Here is a 20,301-nt window from a genome sequence, read left to right on the forward strand (position 1 = left end):
ATACCTCCCCTAGTCGGCAGAAAGCTGACGACCTATGAAAAGTGGCTACTTACCAAAGAGTCAGACCGAAAGCCAATCACGGAACTCTACAAGATGATCTGTCCCCAGCCCTCTTGCGACCCTCAGCTGGTCAGAAACGCTGGGAAAGAGAGCTGGGGAGAAGCCTCTCCGGAAAAGAATGGCAATCCATATATTATAGGGCCAACCACACGGCCAGGAACACTGACAGCAGGGAAACAGCAGTTAAAGTCACAATATACTGGTACTTGACTCCGGTCAGGTAAAATAGAGGCAACCCCGACCGCAGTCCAACTTGCTGGAGGGGATGTGACGAAGAGGGCACTCTGACCCACCTATTCTGAGAGTGCAAGGAAGTGGCGGGATACTGGACAGCAGTCCTTAACGACATTGACAAACAATTTGACACAGAAATTCCCCATTTCCCCGCTTATACACTCCTAGGGCTGCCCAACACACTCACATTCCCACTGAAGTCAATCAGGGGGGAGACAGATGGGATTGGCTATGGGAGCAGCTGTTCAGCACATCCTATCGCTCTGGGGAACACAAACTCACCCTACACGGGCTGGTAACATTAACTATGGTACACTGTGGGTATGGAGCGCATACCCGCCACTCTCACGCAGTCTACGGCTTCCTTCAACACTGTCTGGCAATCTATTCTGTCCCTCCTAGCGATGGAGTTTAATGAAGTTACATGCCTGAAGTATCTTCACCTCCTGCGAATTACTGACACATTGACCCCAGAAGATGCCTTTGAAAGTTAGACACCTGGCAGTCCTCACATATGATGGCCTGAGACAGCAAGGACATGACACACCGGTTATGGGGGAGGTTCAAGGGGGAGGGATATTTTTGTTTTTTCTTGGCATTTTGGGAGTAGATAGGTGGTTATCTAGTGGGAGCCTCGGCCCCGCCCTGCATCCATGTACAGTTGCCACCCCGACGAACTCTTGTTTAATTGCGCCGTTATAAGGGGGATGGGTTGGAGTCGCGGTTCACCATCATCGTTTCTATATGGGAGTATATAAAATTGTATTGTATCTGCTACAATGCCAAAAAATAAAAAAAACAAAGTTAAACATATAAGAGCACCGTTCATCAATGTGTGCTTAATATAATAAACAAGCATTTGCAATGCAATAGATCTTGCATCTGTTTTCAAAGCCAACACATAAATAAAGGGCATTGTCATTTACTATTTCAATAGCTCAATTTAGGTGTTGGTTTTGAAAACAGATAAATAAAAGGCACTATAATTGACAATGCCAATAGCTTAAGCTCTCGCAAATTGGAGACCTATATATTGGGAATTCTCGTATAGGCAAGTAGCATACGAGGTGAACTCGGCTCTTGGGCCATGAGACTTATGCTTCTGTGACCGCTGGAGATAAAGGAAGCAGAAGGTTTTACAAAAAATGGAAGTTTGACGAATGAAGGCGACAAACCAGACACAATTCTTAAGCAAAGACCGAAGGCTGTAAAATCAAGGACCGCAAGAGACAACAGTCCAGAGGGGGAAAAAAAGAGAAAACACTGCCAAAAGATGAGCGGTCGGATGGGCTGGGGTGAGGACAGTGCTTCAGAGAGATGAATGATTGCTCAGTGCTCTGGGAGGCACATCAGAGATCTGAGCAATTTCTCTTGAAATGCGGCCATCCTTGAGCAAGGACAGTCCTCATAAGTAAGGGACAGAGAAGGCTTCTGGTGATCACCATAAGGTCGCAGTCCGCCCGGTTTTCCTCATCTTCATTATTTGGACTGCAGAGCCTTCCTCGCAATTCTCTTTACCCTTTTCTCTCTCTCTTTTTGATTTTTTTTATTTCAACTCCCATAACGCACCAGATTCTCAAATGACACCACATGGCTGAAAAATGTATAATCCTGTGCAGACCTGCTTAAGAAAATTTAACTAACATGAAGAATTTCCCTAAAATCACATAGTACCAGTTGCAGAAACCCAAGGTTAGACTTGAGTGGCTTGGGATGTAATGGTCAAATGGAGATGGTTTTTTTTGTTAACTAAATGGTTTACTGTGAGCATCTAGAACAAATAGAGGTGCTCAGGCAGCAGCAGTGCGAGTTTCCATCCCCAAAACGAGTATAACGTTTATACGGTACAGCGGCCTAGGCATCACCACACACTCTCTCAACCAAATAAGGCACAAAAGCCTTATAGAGGATAGGGAAAACTAAGAGTGCCAGGCATATATATCCCCATTACTAGCATGGAAATACTACAGAATTGTATCTTATGTCCATTCATTGTCTTGGATCAGTAGGATTGCTCAGTGGGTTAATTCACATTCGGCAAAGATGTGTGAGTAACCTGCATGTCACTAGACTTAAATCTGACTTAAAGAAGTTTAGGCAATGATAGCAGTTGAGTCTTAAGCTGTTTTATAATTGGTTTCACTTTCTAAGAAATCTGTTCATTTGTGATATGTTTGAGGTTCTGACTTCTATTTTTGTAATCAGGGCCATTGGAATTATACGGTTCTGCGGCAGTGGCTTTTTCTGTATAATTATACACCTACCACACTTGCCACATAATCCACTTTCTTCTACATAAGCTGTAAACAAAAAAGGTTTCTAGTGCAAACAGGTCAAAAGCTAATTTATAAAGTCCTCCCCAAGTTGCTGCGCCGAGGTAGAGCCTTTTAAAGCGCAAATACTCAGTCATCTTAAGTTTCTAATTGCCCTGCTCATGTTACTCATGTTTTAAAGTGGCACTGATGAGGAAAAGCTTTCATCCAGATAACACTAACGCATGCTAAAGTGACAAAATAATTAAATAACACTGCTACAAAACATGCTGTATTGTGCTGCACAATTTAGTCATCTCTGCTGCATAATTACACTGTCCCTAGTTATACTTTAGACGAGGTTTCTCCAACCTTGTCTGTAATGAGAGCTACTTTTGATCAATGAAAATCATCGTGAGCTACTGAAGGCCAAGTTACTTGCGCATTGTTACCAGACAACCCTTTAGCCAGCTTCATTGACTTTAAACCTAATGTCCCTGGAGCCCAATACTATGGTTTGAACAAAATACTGTGACGGGGTACTATGATAGGGCTGCCATGTGCGTCAGTGAGTGCATGAGGATGTATGAACATGTGTGTGAATTAATGGGATATAGGTGTATGGGTGACTGAGAGCCTGTGCCATATGTACTTGTGGAACAGGACATACCTTTTGTGCAACACAAACATACATTTTTTTAAATGGGAAAAATGTAAATGCTGAAAAATGTTCTGCCAAAATGTTCATAATAAGGAAAACATTTCTGCACTTTACATCTCTCCCATTTAAAAACAAATGCGTGCATTTTTCGTTTGCAAAATGGCACTGTGTCTACCACCCAACAGGAGCAAGACACCAGCTGTTTGTAAATGTGACACTTTGAAAAGGGAGAACATTTCAATTAAGAGTTAACTTAATCATTAAATTAACTCTTCATTTAAATGTGGTCTCATTTAAAAGCATTCAGAAACATCATTATGTTCTCATGCTCCACTATTGAGTTAAGAATGTTTTGTATTTAAAAGGTTAAATACCTCAGTGCTTCAGTTCCTAACTTCTGTGAGCCACATGGGTCATAAATCTAAGTGGAGCTGCTCATTATTTGGCTATTCTTTCTTCAGCATGAAACTAATGTTAAATTAAACTGAAATTAAAAGGGAAAAGCAATACTTATTTATTGCAGTTCTCGGCTAAAAATGAACTGCAGGTCTGTTGGAGACACCTGCTTTACACTCTATAAATACATTTTCCTGAACACCATCCCCATCACTAAGAGTTGTTCTAAATTCAAGACAAGGCCTGCTTTTTCCCTGAAAGCCTAATGCAGGGTTGCCTAGAAATATAGGTCTCACTTTGGTAGAGGTGCTCGAAGTGTAACCCTCCACCCTATTTCAAACATAAACCTTGTACTGTACAGAGTTAAGGGACACTTCCAGTATAACTGATGCATCCAAAGTATTACCTTTTTAGCAAGGTCACTTACAGACCTGTGCCAGTCATATGTGGTTTAAATTTGGAGGAGTGGGTCTTGAATAAAAGCTGCAATCCTTTTATTGTACGTTAAAAGGCAAACATTTTAAGAAGCGCCTTCAGGTGTGTAAAAGCAGCAAAGAGAGATAGGGTGTTTAACTAAAAGTAGTATCTTAGGAATGTCTACAAATCTGGTTTGCTCAGGTAGTAATTTGGCACTGCAAAAACCAATTCTCAGAACAGCTTTGAACCTTGCTGATCAAAGCTGTTGTGATCAAGGCATCACTAAGTTATTTATATATATAAATATAAATCTATATGTGTGTGTGTGACTGCTCCAGTGTGTGTGTGTGTGTGTGTGTGTGTGTGTGTATATATATATATATATATATATATACATATATATATATATATGTATATATATATATATGTATATATATATATATATATATATATATATATATATATATATATATATATATATATATATATATATGTTTAAACAAAAAAGCCCAAAAGCTTCGGAAAGGCACATACCGCTCTTTCGTGCCTTCCAGCTGTCTGCGCCTCGCTGTTCAGTGCCTTCTGTCTTCCTTAATTTCTGTTACAAATCCGACGCGTTTCGAGGCAGAACGCCCCGTATTCATGGATGAGTGAGTGTGGGGGAGTGATGTCTCCATGCTTTATTCATATCAGTTGATGATTGATTAGTGCCCTGAGTGGGTGTGGCTTCTTCTTGCACGCTGCGCATGCTGGTTCATGAAGTCCTTTATGCACGGAGTTAGTTTAGACCTTGAGTAGGCTCAGTCCCCCTTACTATTTTTTCATCTGTTTAAACTCCTTAAGTAGGAGCAGGAATGCAGAACGCACTAGAGTCCCCTTCGAAAGTGCGTGCTTGTACAGGAGAGGAAGGGTTCGTCTCCAAAAGCCGCTCCCCATCAGACTTTGAAATCCTTGAAGGTGCTGGTGCTCTTTCCCACGGCTAGGGCAGCCGTGTGAATATGTGTTTAAGCAAAAAAGCCCCAAAGCTTCGGAAAGGCACACACCGCTCTTTCGTGCCTTCCAGCTGTCTGCGCCTCGCTGTTCAGTGCCTTCTGTCTTCCTTAATTTCTGTTAAAAATCCGACGCGTTTCGAGGCAGAACGCCCCGTATTCATGGATGAGTGAGTGTGGGGGAGTGATGTCTCCATGCTTTATTCATATCAGTTGATGATTGATTAGTGCCCTGAGTGGGTGTGGCTTCTTCTTGAACGCTGCGCATGCTGGTTCATGAATCCTTTATGCACGGAGTTAGTTTAGACCTTGAGTAGGCTCAGTCCCCCTTACTATTTTTTCATCTGTTTAAACTCCTTAAGTAGGAGCAGGAATGCAGAACGCACTATAGTCCCCTTCGAAAGTGCGTGCTTGTACAGGAGAGGAAGGGTTCGTCTCCAAAAGCCGCTCCCGTATTATGAATTTTTTCTTAACATTTTTCTGTTATTGGTATATTTTTAAAACATTGGGAAGGGTTAGTCCCCACAAGGCAGGTATCCACACATAGTCCCCACAAGGATGGTAACACGTGTATGTGTGTGTGTGTGTGACTGCTCCAGTGTGTGTGTGTGTGTGTGTGTGTGTGTGTATATATATATATATATATATATACACCACATACGATTCCTCACACAACGAACCGACACTGGGAAGTTTCTGGCAATAAAGTATTTAATCCTCAATTACGCTGCGACGCATGTCGGCATCTACTGCCTTGATCACTTCCTGTTTAGCCCACATTTAAATAAAAAAAAACAGCAGAGCGACCCGATCACATGATCAGAACCTTTTCCATAGAACATGAAGACAGACTTTCTTATCGGCACATCTCACAAGTTACAGTCACTTTTTTAGTTACAATATTTACATTGGTGTGCTTGATATTTGTAGGCAGGGTGTTCATAATTAATTCTATGCATGGAGATTAATTACAAATTCATAAAAGCTGTTAGCAGTTTAAATATACATTATTTGACTATTTACAACGTTGGATTGCAGTAAAAGTACAAGTGCAAGAGTTCATTAATTATTCCTAATTAATTTATGAGGTTCTTTCAAAGTTCTGTGCACACATTAAAACGTCCAATAGCAGGCGAGTGCCCGTAAACCCATGTTAAGACCTCACACTGGGGGCACTTATCCAATTGCATTGTGTGCATCAATCTCTATACAATTAATCTTGCAGAGAAAATTGCATTATCATTTAAAAATCATGAATCGTCATGCAATATAATGTTCAATAATAATGATAAAGACACTTTTCTTATCATTAAAAAAAATCTAAAACCCAACATGTACCTGCTTCATACTGCAATATGAGAAAGGACAAAGTTGTGTTTATGACGGCTCCAGTTGTCAAACCCTCATACTCCAAGGAGTTTGGATGTCGTTCTTATGTCCATATGTACAGTTTCTCAATATTTTTCTGAGGACAATTTTTCAATATTCTTATTGGGTGTCATTTACCATGATCTAAAATGAGAGATTTAAAAACTAAGAACTTTTATAGAAACTCGCCACGTCCATATTATTTTCTGGTCAAATTAGTGCAAACCTTCGCAATAAAGTGCTAGTGCATTACAGTACTAGTTTTTTACTCTAACATTTTATATGTCTGCCAATATTCCAAGTACTGGTGTAAAAGTAAAAAACCTTTTAAGGGGTTCACTGATGCACCTGGTCCTTTAACCGATAAAGAATGGATTGGCAAGGAAGCTGGAATATCAAAAGAAGTATTTATTATTTCTCATGAGTGGAACTGCCTCTAAACAGAGCCCTCAGGCAATGTAGGAGGCAGCACAAGGAGTATAAAGATCACAGGTCTTATATACTGTGTTAGTTGCATAGTCAGCATGAGTCCAAGGAGAGGTACTGGCACATAGAAGAGTAGTTATTGACTAATATGGGAATACAAAAATTGCTTGCTCAACAAAGTGGGAGGGGAGACTAAACTGCTTACATCAGTAAGAATAGCCTAACAGTTACATACAAGGCCAGGTGTATTGGCAGCTACTGGTCTTTCTGAGCATGTGCAAGGCTCTGGCTCAGTACTGAAGGAGTTAACTATAGTTGATGACACAAGCAGAATACAAGGGCAGGAAATAGTTAAGAGGGAGAAAGCACATAACTAAAACGGCTGCCTCAAAACAAAATGGCTTCAGCTGATGCTAACACCCATGGCGTCTAGTTTTCCACACTGGTGCAAGGGCAACCAATTTCCTGTTTTACTGGCATTCATGCATTGTGCAAATTAGCTCTCCGTATCAAAGTGCTAGTGCATCACAGTACTTATTATTTATCCTAAAAGACCAGTTGTTTATATCACTTAACATAAAGCCTAATGCTCGGTTGCCTAGAAATATAGGTCTCACTTTGGTAGAGTAGCTCTAAGTGTAACCCTCCACTGTATTGCAAACATAAAACTTGTACTGTACAGAGCCAAAAAACACTTCCAGTATAACTGATGCATCCACTTGCAGACCTGTGCCAATCCCCTGGGGTTAAATGTGGAGGATTGGGTCTAGAATAAAAGCTGTGATCCTTTTATTGTACTTGAAAAGGCAAACATTTTAAGAAGCACCTTCAGGTGTGTAAAAGCAGCAAAGAGAGATAGAGTGTTTAACTAAAAGTAGTATCTTAGGAATATCTACAAATCTGGTTGGCTCAGGTAGTTGTTTGGCACTACGGAACCAATTCTCAGAACAGGTGAGAACCGTGCTGATCAAAGCAGTTGTGCTCAAGACGTCACTAAGTTATTTATATTTATATATACAAATATAAATATATATATGTGTGTGTGTGTATACATATGTGTGTGTGTGTGTATATGTATATATATATATATACATACACACAGGTTCTTGCAAACAACGCCGTAGTCTCGATCCTACCGCAGCGCCATCAAAGAACAGGAGACCCAATTTTTCCGTGAGTGAAAGTTTTATTCTGCAACGGACAGCATATATATATATATATATATATATATTACCTACTGGCGGTCGCCAGTAGGTATATATAGTTAGGATTTTTTTCCTATGGGATTTTTGCAAATTCTATGTCGAATGACTTTGGCGTTTGTGGACGGAATTGGCTGAAATTTTCAGGAAAATGGCACATTTTGTTTCTAAGCAGCCCTTGAAAATTTGGGGGGGTTTCGTCAAGGGGGGGCCAAGAAAAAAGGGGGGTCCCAAAACGCGTTTTTCCCATTCATTTTTCCATAGGGCGGTTGGAATCACTTTCAGCTCGAACGGCTGAATGGATTTACACGAAACTTGGCAAAATTGTAGATATGGTTTGCCCGACGTGCCTATGTCTTAAAATATGTGCTCCAGTGGATTTTGAGAAATTAACGTTTTAAAAAACAGATATATCTGTGACAGCGTCCCGGTTAGCACCCCGGTTCGCGTACCTGACGCGTAACGGAACTTCGCTAGGAGAAGCGGATTGGCTCCCCGGTGACTGTGAACATTCGAAACAGTCCGGAGCGGCCGCCATCTTGTGTCTCGGTAGGATCGAGACACAAGATGTGGCAAAAACAAAGGGGGAAATGAGCATAAGGGGGCAGAGTACATCCTCCCTGACCCCCTAGGTTTGATGAGGGGGCTTTAAAAGGGCCCGCGGGGAAAAAAATAATAATTTTTATTATCGTTTTTTTGCGGGGGGAGCGCTCGGTATGCGCACCGGGAAGCGGTCCGGGAAGCGTAATATAGGGAAAATAGGATGAAAGAATGTTCAAATAATGTAAGTATATTGATTGTTCTTTTTGTTGTATTTTTTTTTTTTTAATTTAAGTACCAACATGTAGGTACCAATGCAGAGTCTAAAAATAAAAATACACCGTTGACTTTTTAGATATCTTGCATGTTGTTTCAGAAGTTATTGTGGTATATGGAATTCATAGCGTAGTCTGTCAGGAAAGCAGAAACACCATGGAGGCAGGAGATGATAAAGAGATGTTAAATACACATTGGAGATAATATAGTGGGAGAAAGGAAGTAACTATGAGCAAACTTACTATGTAACACAAAAAAGTTGCACAGTATATTTAAAGTCTGATTTTACATTATAATCAATTTGGTACTAGTTTAAAAAATACATATAAAAAATGAATAATGTCTCAAACAATTTTTGAATTATTATATATAAATTTATTTCTCTGATTCGTTTTCAAAATTTAAAAGAACTTCTAATAATTGATTGTCAGAAATGTTCTCATTTTCAATCAGGTAATCTACTGATTGTACACATTGCAGAAGTTCAAAGTCCCGTGATTCATCAAAGAATTCAGAGTCATTGGGTTCAATTTCTGTATCTTTGTTGCTTTCCAGAACAATTTTGATGGTATATTTTTGCTCTCCTTCCATTTTTGTGCTGTAAATTGAATTTTAAAAAAATGTATCAGTACAGATAGGGCACTGTTGGGTTTAAGTACAGACAGGTAGTTTGGTTTTTTAAACAGTGATTTTATCTTTGGGCAGTGTATGGTATCAGACTGGAAGTAGAAATATAAAAAAATGTATGTGATAAAGCCTAAGTAAATTCTTAATTATACAAGACAAGCCTAACTCCATCCATAACTAAAACAGAGAAGTCTATCTTATTCTATAACTATTACAGAGGGATAGTATATAACTATCAGAAAATGTTTTCCTAATTAACTTAAAGTGCAGAACATACTTCAGTTTTTAAAATAACATCTTACCTTTCAAAAAGAAGTTTAAGTTCTCCGTTGAAATGCACTTGATATGTACTTCAGGAAGTAGTAGTCAAAATGGCTGTGTTTCTCTCTCTTTCTTTATATATATTCAGGTACATAACCAATCAAATGTCCTGAAACAATAGAAGATATTGAAAGTAGCATTTTAATTGGTTGTCAATTCTAACACTTCATAAGTGTTTTTGTTAGGTAATTTACCTCAGGATATTTAGTCAGGCTTACAGCATAATTTTCTCAATGGAATTCCATAAAATTTGGGTAAATGGTAGGGACTGCTATGTAGTAGGGCCTATTCTATATTTGATGAAAGTGTCTGTAGTGGTTTTTCTGTAAATTACTTTCCCACCTTTTTTTATCGAGCGCTTACCGGTGCGCTCCCCGGTACGCGAACCGGCAGCGTTACGGGAGTCCTCCATTTTGTGTATCGGTAGAATTGAGACACAAGATGGAGGACAAACAATGTTCGGAATGGGTAGAAGGGGGCACGGTAGACACTTTGTGACCCTCTAGGTTTTCTGAGGGGGGCTTAGGACGCTGATATATGCAAAAATAAAAAAAAATTGGAAAATTTCGCGGGGGGAGCGCCCGGTACGCGCACCGGTAAGCGAACCGGGGAGCGTACTTTGGTGAAAAAAAAAAAAGTTAGAAAAAGATAAACGTTTTGAATGATCAGAGATAGGGTAGCTCTGAAAAGAGCTATTGGGTTCTGTGGCTAATTTAGGTACCTACAAGTAGGTTCCAATGCACAGGTTTAAATAAAGGACGAATATTCTATTCCCTTCATCGGAGAAGTGCACACCATCTCTTCTGTAGATGTCTTGAATGTTGTAACGCAAGTTATTGTTGTATATTAAACCCATTCCATAGTCTCTCATGTAAGCAGAAACACATTTATGCACATGTTTCCGTGCTTTCTCAAATTGTGGAAAAAATTGGTTGGACCACTTCCATTTCTGTCTTTGGCATATATTGGAATATACCAAGGCAGTTTGGGGAAAGTGTCATCAATTGATGAAAGGTGTTCTTTAAAAGCATTTCCAGACCAACCCCAGTCATAGTGCCCAAATAATTTCCACCACAGTGCACTATTAAGAGGTCAGGGTTTGGCAGATGCATACATTTTTTTTTTTAAAAACATATAAAATATATTTTTCATTTAAAAGAATAATACATTTTACAGCTTTTGATATTTGCTATTAAAAAACCATTGAAATTCACTGAAAAAAACATAGGTTATAGACCATATATAGTTAGGAATTAGCATTTACAAAACCTTGAAAATTCAATTAAAAACCATAGGTTCTAGACCATATATAGTTAGGGATTAGCATTTACAAAACCTTATTTTACTCACACAAAACCATTGAAATTCGCATATATAGTTAGTTGCACTAACTATATATCGCGCACCCGCAATCCACTGCTGATGATGTCACATATTACATCATTCATGACATGGTCAGTGACATCACTGATGACAACTCAAATGACATCACTGACAACATCACAGATGACATCATTCATGTGTTAATATGATGAACCTCTACAGACTCTGATATAACCTTAGATACACTCAGTGAAAACAGACACTCACAGATTGTCACTCATCCATGGAGTTACTCATACACCTAGACAGTCATGCAAAGAATCAATCACACCTCCATTTCCTCAACTATACAGTTATACACACCTTACTTATTGAAACATATTCTAACACATATTTACTCTCTTATACAATCACTGATACAAGTTTTCAATGATCCATGCAGCCACTCACACATTCACTGGCTCTTAAACACAGTAATTTATATATGTCAACTCTCACATGTACTGTGTTTTACATATGTACTTACTTTGACATGTAGCATTGAGATATCCATTCACTCACCAATACACTCATGCACACAGTCAACCACCCATACAGCTGTTTCCACATGCAGTTTTGAACCCATACATCTAGTGAATCAACTGTTCACACATCTATGCACAGAGTCACACACCTCCCAGCCACCCCCACACACACACTCACTCTCCTATACAAATACTTGGGCAACCAATCAATAACTCATATAGTTACTCATATAGCTACTGATCAACACATGCAGCAGTTTACAGAACAACAGATATAATGATGCACAAATTAAGACAGTTTAATCACTAACCCATGCACTCAGTGAGACACATTTAATCACTCTCTCATACAATCAGTCATGCACCTACGAAATCCTTCATCCAGACATTTATACATCCACTCATTCTTCAATATGTAAGACATATTTTAACTTTACAGAAACATACAGTCACTGGATGTTGTCATCAGTGATGTCATTTGAGTTGTCATCAGTGATGTCATCAGTGATGTCACTGACCATGTCATGAATGATGTAATATGTGACATCATCAGCAGTGGATTGCGGGTGCGCGATATATAGTTAGTGCAACTAACTATATATGCGAATTTCAATGGTTTTGTGTGAGTAAAATAAGGTTTTGTAAATGCTAATCCCTAACTATATATGGTCTATAACCTATGGTTTTTTAATTGAATTTTCAAGGTTTTGTAAATGCTAATTCCTAACTATATATGGTCTATAACCTAAGGTTTTTTCAGTGAATATATATATATACACACACACACACACACAAACGCAAAAGAAGGCACAAGTGTTCATTGACAGGTGAATGGGTAGCTTCCAACTCAAAAGGAAAACAGAGAGAAGGAAAAAACACAATAAACTGATGGAGACTATCTGTGTGTCCCTCAGAGAACCCAGACCATTCCTCTTTGGGAAGGGATCGACTAGTCCCATGCCTTGTGCTTGAAGCTGGCCTTGTGAAGTGTTTCCACCTTTGCTCCATCCTTAGACATCCAACATTCCCAATACAATTGGTTAACCAGAATACCCCCTCTAAACTTTAGAAAGTTGGAAAAGGAGCTTCTTCTCTAAAAAATACATCTAGAGCATACCAGCTGTCTAAATCTGGACTTCTTACAGTGGGATAGTTGTAGGGTAGCAAGGAGAACCCCTCAGCCTACCAAGTGAATTCTCTCAATAGACAAGACAAGAGAGAAGCATATTTAGGTAGCATAGATAGTGAGGTCATATCTTCCCTGTCATTTCTTGATGAAATCGAGACAGTATCATAACTGGAAGGAGAGCCCATAAAAGACCAACTGCAAGACTTCAAAGTTTAAAGAGCTCCCTTCTAGTTCTATCAAAAGTAACTAAGAAGTTTTAAAGTCTGAAAGTAAAACTGGTGTAAAAGGCTCTTTTATAATATTTGTTTAATATTTAAATATTTTCCAATTTCAGATTTCTGCTCAAGCCAATATGTTTCGCAACACTAACAGTACATTGTTGCTTCATCAGGACTCTACTCCAGTTGATTAGCAATAACATCCAATTTAAAGTAGGCTCAGTTTATGCCAAAGCTGTAACTGCACTTTTTGATACTGTTACTGCCGGTTATCATTCCGCATCACTGATTATAGAAATTCCAGGCTGAATTTGGAACTAACTGCCTAGAGTACTTATGATTACCAACTTTAATGAAAATATTTTTTGAATTCAATTTGCAAAAGATGAAACAAGCATAAACACTGTTGCAATTTAGCTAACTTGATAAGTTGAGCCTACCATAAATTGGATATTATTGCGTGTCTTCTTCAACTCGAAACAGTATTGAGGGTCTGAATGCGCACACATGGCCTGTGCACAGTATGTGGGACACTCTCTCTGCTCTGGTGAGGTTCTATTCGGAGCAAACTTTATGCACATCCCACATGGTGCACCCCTGGCTTGGCCATTGCACACTCTTCTGGCTGAGTCCTCTGGCTAAGAACCAGTCCTGTACAATAGTGCTCAAATTGCTCAGTTATAGCGTCCTATATAGTACAAGGGGACTTCTCATTTGAAAAATATAGCACCTTAATTATATTGGTGTAGTGCCGTGAATTCCACGACTGTCCCATGATCTGACAGAAGATTAACATATAATCTAATGTAGGAGTTTCTGGAACACAATAGTTTGAATACCCAAGCCAATTCTACAACAATCCACTGTGAGACCCTGTATGCTACCAACGGTTACCTATCAAAAGATAGATGAAGCCCTGCGCCCATGTTGTATTCTTTTCCGATTTGCATAGTTCTTTGTATTACACAAGAATAGCTGATAATGGCACCGGCGTACGGGTTGACTTGTTCTTCCTGTGCATCTTTGGAATCCCCTGAAACATTGTATGCAGGGGGCTCATTACATAAATGGATTGTAACCCCAGGATCCTCACCACAAAACTCTGTACTATATTATCAAAGTTATTAAGTGTTAATAGCAAACATCTGCACATGGTTTGATTAGATGGAAAAACTAGAATGGATAACCAAGGTTTACAACTTCTTTTATCAATAGCTTTTTTTGATTTTAACATGCTTCTCTGATGACATTTTACCTTTCATTTTCATTGTGATGGTTCACATGTAAATATTTTAATAACTATTCATGACACATGTTTTATATTGTTCGCATGTTCACCATTGTAATGATTTTTATTAATCAAAGAATAAAGTTTCTACTTTCCACTGAGTGTATGGCCATTTTGACAATTGTGGGCCTCGCTGTCGCGCCATACTGCAGAATTTAATAAACTCTCAAATGGTGATAAAATGGGGATTCTTTTAGCTAAATCTATTTATTTGATTTACTTTTATGCAAACAGTTCAACCGGATCCACCCACCGGTCTTAACTGGACCTTGTTGAACATCAGTCAGACAGGACTCAATGCAGATATTCAAGTAAGATGGGAGCCGCCGCCTAATGCCGATGTTAAAAGCGGATGGGTCACATTCCTTTACGAGCTCCAATTCAAAGAAGTGAATGAAACCACGTGGATGCAGGTAAGACTGAAGATAGAAAGAAATGTAATTCAAAAAAAGTCATTTTTCCAACGCTGATAGTAAAACTAGCCATGATGTCTTACCGATTGTTACACTTTATTTATTATATGTATACCTTATTTGTTTGTGGGGTGCTGTCACTAAAGCACATCATAGATCAAAATACACGGTTCAAAATGATTTGCAAAAACTAACAAATAACATTTAAATTAAAGGTGACGATACAACCAATTCACACTCGGGGGAACTGTAAATAGTTAGAGAAAATGTGATTTTTGGGGGTAGGAGGTGAGCAGTGTGATAGGCAGAGGAAGGAAAAATCTAAGCAAGTAAGTAAGCTGTGAGGCCGTTTTTCAATGGGAGAGTAAAGGTCCTATCGGTACAACTTGATTTTAAGACTAAGGATGTAAAATGTAGTACATGCTCAGATTTTCCTATTTGCGTAGTTGAAACCCATGAAACATGAAACTCGAAAGAGAGAAGAAGTCGGCCGCCAGCATTCATCTTTGTGGGCCTGCACTTATTTTTCTGCATTAGAAATTTACTGAGAGGAAGAGACAAACCAAACGGAAAGACAGGGGAAGAGATAAACGGAGAACCATCACAAAGAGGTGTGGCAGTGGTTTAAAGTGGCCTGATATGGGTTCAAGCCTTCGCAGTCTGACATTTAATTGCACCGGCCACTGTGGGTTGGGCTCTGGCACTCTTTCTTATACAAATTAAGCACTGGTTGCCTTCAGGCTGGAGAAAGTAAAATATATCAGAACTGGACTACAAAGGATAGAGCAACATTCATGAGTTTATGGGAGAAAGATATTTAACCTCTTCCAAGCTGATGACGAGCTGGGCTCGTCATGGTGTAGCCTCCTCGTACACTGATGACGAGCCCAGCTCGTCATAAAATAATGTCAAATAGCAATTCCCAGCACAGGAGGGGAATTGCCTTAGCAGCCATGGAGTTAACAAACAGTACCATAAAAGTCGAGTAGGGGAGCTGAACAAAAATATCTAAATCTGTATATGACTAAAAGTTGTACAACACACCAGTTTATGGCAAGTATAAGAGAACTGCAATGAAAACAGTATCACAACTAATTCATAAAAGACTAGCTTTCAATTCTTTACAGTGCTCTCTTTCACTGGAGCGTAGTGTTTGAAGTTTCCCGGAAAAATCCACATACTATACCTATAATCTGAGATTTGTGGAATTGTGGAAATTAACAGAAGCATTTAATCAAGGACAAAGCCATTAAGAATACAAAATGTCTGCAAAAGTGGGGATATGTCAAGCGAAATATTCGGAGGTTGCCTATGACCGAGGCCAATAAACATCTCCTTTGACTAGACTATGGTAATGAAGCTGGTGGTCGACCCATTTTGGGAAATACCAATGCCTCTCCCATTGTTTGCATAAACTACTAGACCCACCCCCCACTGCAGTACAAAGGCTCCACCATCTTTAAATACTTGCATAAATGGGGAACATGCAAAGAGGTAGTCTTGAGGCAATAGAAAATCATCATAAACTAAGCATGTACATTGCTGGGAAACTGGAATACGCAGAGGAATGCTCGACCGACCTTCTGCCAAGCTGTGACTAGCCCCTGCGAGAGGCACGTGTGAAACCTGGCTATTACAAGGCGCTACATAGGCGGCACTGGGCTCATAAGAACCCAGAGGATTCAGTAATGCTCCTTAGAGGAGTAGGCTGGCATACTCGACTCTACAGTCAGGCCACCAAGACATACACATTGTATGTGAGTATTGATGTAGAAGTAGTATCTTGTTGGGAGGATTAATGTTCCATTTAGACCCCTTTGTGTGTTAATAGTATATGTTGGAGACCTTGTTCACTTGCTCCAGGAATGCACGAATCTAGCACTCTTTTGGAAAGTGGGATTTAAGGTAATTGGGGAATCTTTAGAGTTCTCAGGGCCCCTGACCGGGCAAACAGCCCTTTTATATGGCATAGATCCTTACACAAAGGTAACCCACTTGAGAACTCAATGGTTCACAACTGCTCTAGTGGCAGTTAATCTATGCATCATCTGCCTATGGGGAACTTAACTGACTGCTGTCCATAGATAGAGGCCTGGCTTCAAGAGATGTATAAGACAGCATCCTATGAGCAGGGATCTATGAATAAATGGCCAGTTAGAAAAAGGTGATGTAGTCTTCATACAGGACGGGAATCAATGAGTGAATTAGATCAGTAATGGATGTAGCCAAAAGGGGAATGGCAATAGAATTTATGGTCCCAGATGTGAATGTAATGCTCCCTCTCCCTCTTAGAGTAAAGTGAATTGATTGACATTATACTCACACACTTGCTAACTGCCAATTAATAGTAGGGTTTCCGTATTCGATATTACAAAGGAAGAATACGTTGGGGTGTGTGACCGGTTCGAAGCTCAGTACTCAAACATGATATGAAAGTACAATAGTACCCTGATCAGATTCAGATGGACCAATCAGCGAATGATAATACCGGTATATACAGGAGAAGGCCTGAGGACTACTGTTTGGAAGAAATAGCTATGTTGTTATGCTATTTCTTCTAAATGTAGCAATTGAACTTTTCAAATCTGCACTAAAGATGCCCTATAAAACAATTGCATTGTTAAAAAATTTTTAAAAATAACTTGTGGTGTTCCTAATACATACGAATACTTGAGAGGATTCACGGTTTTTAGCATATAAATATTCAATTTACTAAAAATATGCATTATTCATTGAGGAACTTGTCTGTCCACACCATCTTAAGTGATGTCTTCAGCCCCCAAATTAATTTCTGGGGCTGCTAATTATGCGTGCTATGTCAGGCAGAATTAGTGTGTTCTGATCAGCAGGATTCTGTGTTATAAATTACATTCATGCAGAAATATACCTATCCCATCACTGTGGTGCTGTGCTGTTGTGCTCCATGTTACAGACTTCTCTGTTCCAATGTTCTTTATTCCAGTAAAAATAGGTCAACTGTGGCTATGGAAGTGACCCCCTCAAGTTCCTCTGTGGATGTGCAACCCTTAAAAGCATACTAACTGTAGTAAGTTCCAACCACACAGAAGTTAGGTTCCAAGTAGATTTATTGTAGCAGAAGAACAGCTTAACAACCACAAGTAGGAAAATGACATTCTCCCAAGTAAGACCTCTGAACAACTGACTCGGTAAACAAGGATAAACATTCCAAGTGACATAAACTAATTCCAGGTGACATGAACTAATTCCAAATGACATCAAGTCATGGAATACCACACTAGCCTACTTTTGTCATAAAATAATTTACACAGTGTTCTTGTAGCTAGAGAATAATATTTCAAAGAAGTCGGTATTGAGGTGAACAATTTATAAGCTTACACATGTAAAGGCTGTTTTACATTTCTAGTGATTACCATGTATAACAACTATACATTAACTAACTTTTCATTGCCTAGTGTTATGTGCATTGATACTTGATGGATGTAAATGGATTACACATTCTTAGCCAAGGATGACCATGATGTCATCTCCCTATTTGACACGTCTAATCAGTGTGGGTACTTGTTCCTATGTTGAGAGGGTGTTGACAATGTTAAAAAAAAAGTGTGGTCGGAATATATGGTTCCAGGCGGATCTTCGTTATTTGGAAGTGTTGCCCTCACACACCGATGTGGGTGTCATGCTTCATCATTGGGCGTTTTGCTCTTCGTAGGCCCGGCGCTGTAATGTCCCATGGGTCCCACGAGAGGGCTCTTTGTCGGAGATCTTTTACTGTGTCAGCCGTGATGGTGCATGCGGGTGTGTGGGGTATAATGTGCAAGGTGGCGAGTGTGATCTTATAATGACCAAAAAGAGATCACATTTTAGCCAGAGACCCTTTGGTGTGCGTAAGGTTAGGATACGTCACTACTCAGTGAACATGTTGTAGTGAACTATCGTGGTTTCACTATTCAGGTCGACATGTTTCACGCTATGATGGTCCAGTACTGGATCCTCAGCGTTTCTTCAGGACTAAAAAATATGTTCCCTATCCCTGAATTAAGGTAGGTATCTAGAGTCTCATTATACTCAATCCCTGATAGTGATGCAATAGATCCTAGGTATCTATGTCATGCTCACCCCAGTACGAATCTATAAATCAACCCCTACTCATAGTCCATAATGTGCCCTAGGCCAAGGCAGGGGACCGCAAGATTATTACGATTTAGTTTCATTGTGCGGTTAGCAGTCCGCCACCTACCCCTCGTCCTGCCTGCTCTGCGGAATCTCTCCATTGACACCCATTCAACCAGTGGCTTATAATATTTGCGAAAACTGCCATTCACCTAAAATACTCCTGTGGAACCGCCACTCTCCTCTCTACCTCAACCATTCTGACCTCACAGAATTCAATGCACCTGTGCAGCAGAACAGTGATATTTATGCACAGTCATTTAAGTACCTTTATAAATCCCACACACTTCACACGCACACCCCAGACTGGCTCCTTCTACGTTTGCCTTATAGTATTGGTGCCGGAAAGCCAATCCAGCTGCAGGTAAACCAGTTCTGAAAACTATGATGCTGGATACTTCACCCCCACTATCACACCTGACAATCAGCTTGTTGCTCTGCCGACACCCTGCTCGGCTTTGGCCTCAACCTCATGTCTCTTTGAAGTAAAAATTTTACTTAGGTATTCAATTACATCTCCGGTCTGGTAAAGGCAATGAGCAACAAAAAAAAAATTCTAAATCTAATTTGGCCCGTGACACGTTATCCAATTAGAACTGCCCATTTTTAACATGTGACTTATAACACATATGGGCTATTGTGTGCCACATGCCATGTTGTTATGTGTTCTGGAGCGGAGGGTCCTTCACACCTAATTCAGACTGCTGCTTGGACAGAGTTTATCCCACACCATTCGAAAGTCTTCTTGGAAGACATTTGCTCTAAATTAAACGAAATGCACAGAATAGCCAGAAAGAGAAGATGGGTATTTTCTGGGTGCACTATTTGAAAACTCCTGAGTGTGTAAAGATTACATTATGGGCCAGATGTACGTAGGAAAGAGTTTGCGATTACCAAGTAGTGAATTTTTGCGATTCGCTAGTTGGTAACTCTAAGCACCCACGTACAAATGTGTGTTTATTTTAAGTATGGGCGGAAAATCCGTTCCGCTCGCGGATTTTGCGGATTTTCGGTAAATTCGCAATCCGCGAGATTCGCGAATTTCCCGCCAAATCCGCGAGCAGCGGATTTTATGGCTTGCTCGCACTGTTCGCGTGAGTTCGCGGCTTCCCAGTTCAACTTCGCGCCCCGCGAATAAGCGCTAAATTGCAGAAATACGATCTTAGCAAAACTGAAACTACTTACCAGGTTCAAAAGTTCAAGCTCATCATTAGTAGCCATTTCCTGTAGTGCTTCCTGAGGGGCCCCTCCAGAGTTCAGTTGCCTACTTGCAACTATTATGTGACCCTGCTCTGACCCTCAGAATAGTTACACATATGCCACAAAGGTCCTGAATTACAGCTAAGGGAGACAAGCAGGAGCCAGGCTGGAAGTTCAAATCCAGTGACACATTAATCAGCCCCTAATTCATTATTGTCAGTTGGGGCAGGGCAGGTGTTGTAACTAATTTTGCAACAATGAAAGCACTTAGCAAGTGCAAAAGAT

The 20,301-nt window shown here is 39.8% G+C and overlaps 1 protein-coding gene across 6 annotated transcripts in view; it reads left to right on the forward strand.

Annotated features, from left to right (window-relative positions):
• Positions 1 to 20,301, forward strand: part of GHR (growth hormone receptor) — a 1,047,683-nt gene that overhangs the window by 913,625 nt on the left and 113,757 nt on the right. For all 6 annotated transcript variants that reach the window (XM_086960591.1, XM_086960596.1, XM_086960593.1 and 3 more), the window contains one exon: positions 14,486 to 14,664. In XM_086960591.1, coding sequence (XP_086816717.1) covers positions 14,486 to 14,664 — 179 coding nt within the window. The remainder of the gene's footprint in view (positions 1 to 14,485; positions 14,665 to 20,301) is intronic.

This window comes from Lissotriton vulgaris, chromosome 3_1 (genome assembly GCF_964263255.1).
Source record: "Lissotriton vulgaris chromosome 3_1, aLisVul1.2, whole genome shotgun sequence".
Lineage (NCBI taxonomy): Eukaryota > Metazoa > Chordata > Amphibia > Caudata > Salamandridae > Lissotriton > Lissotriton vulgaris.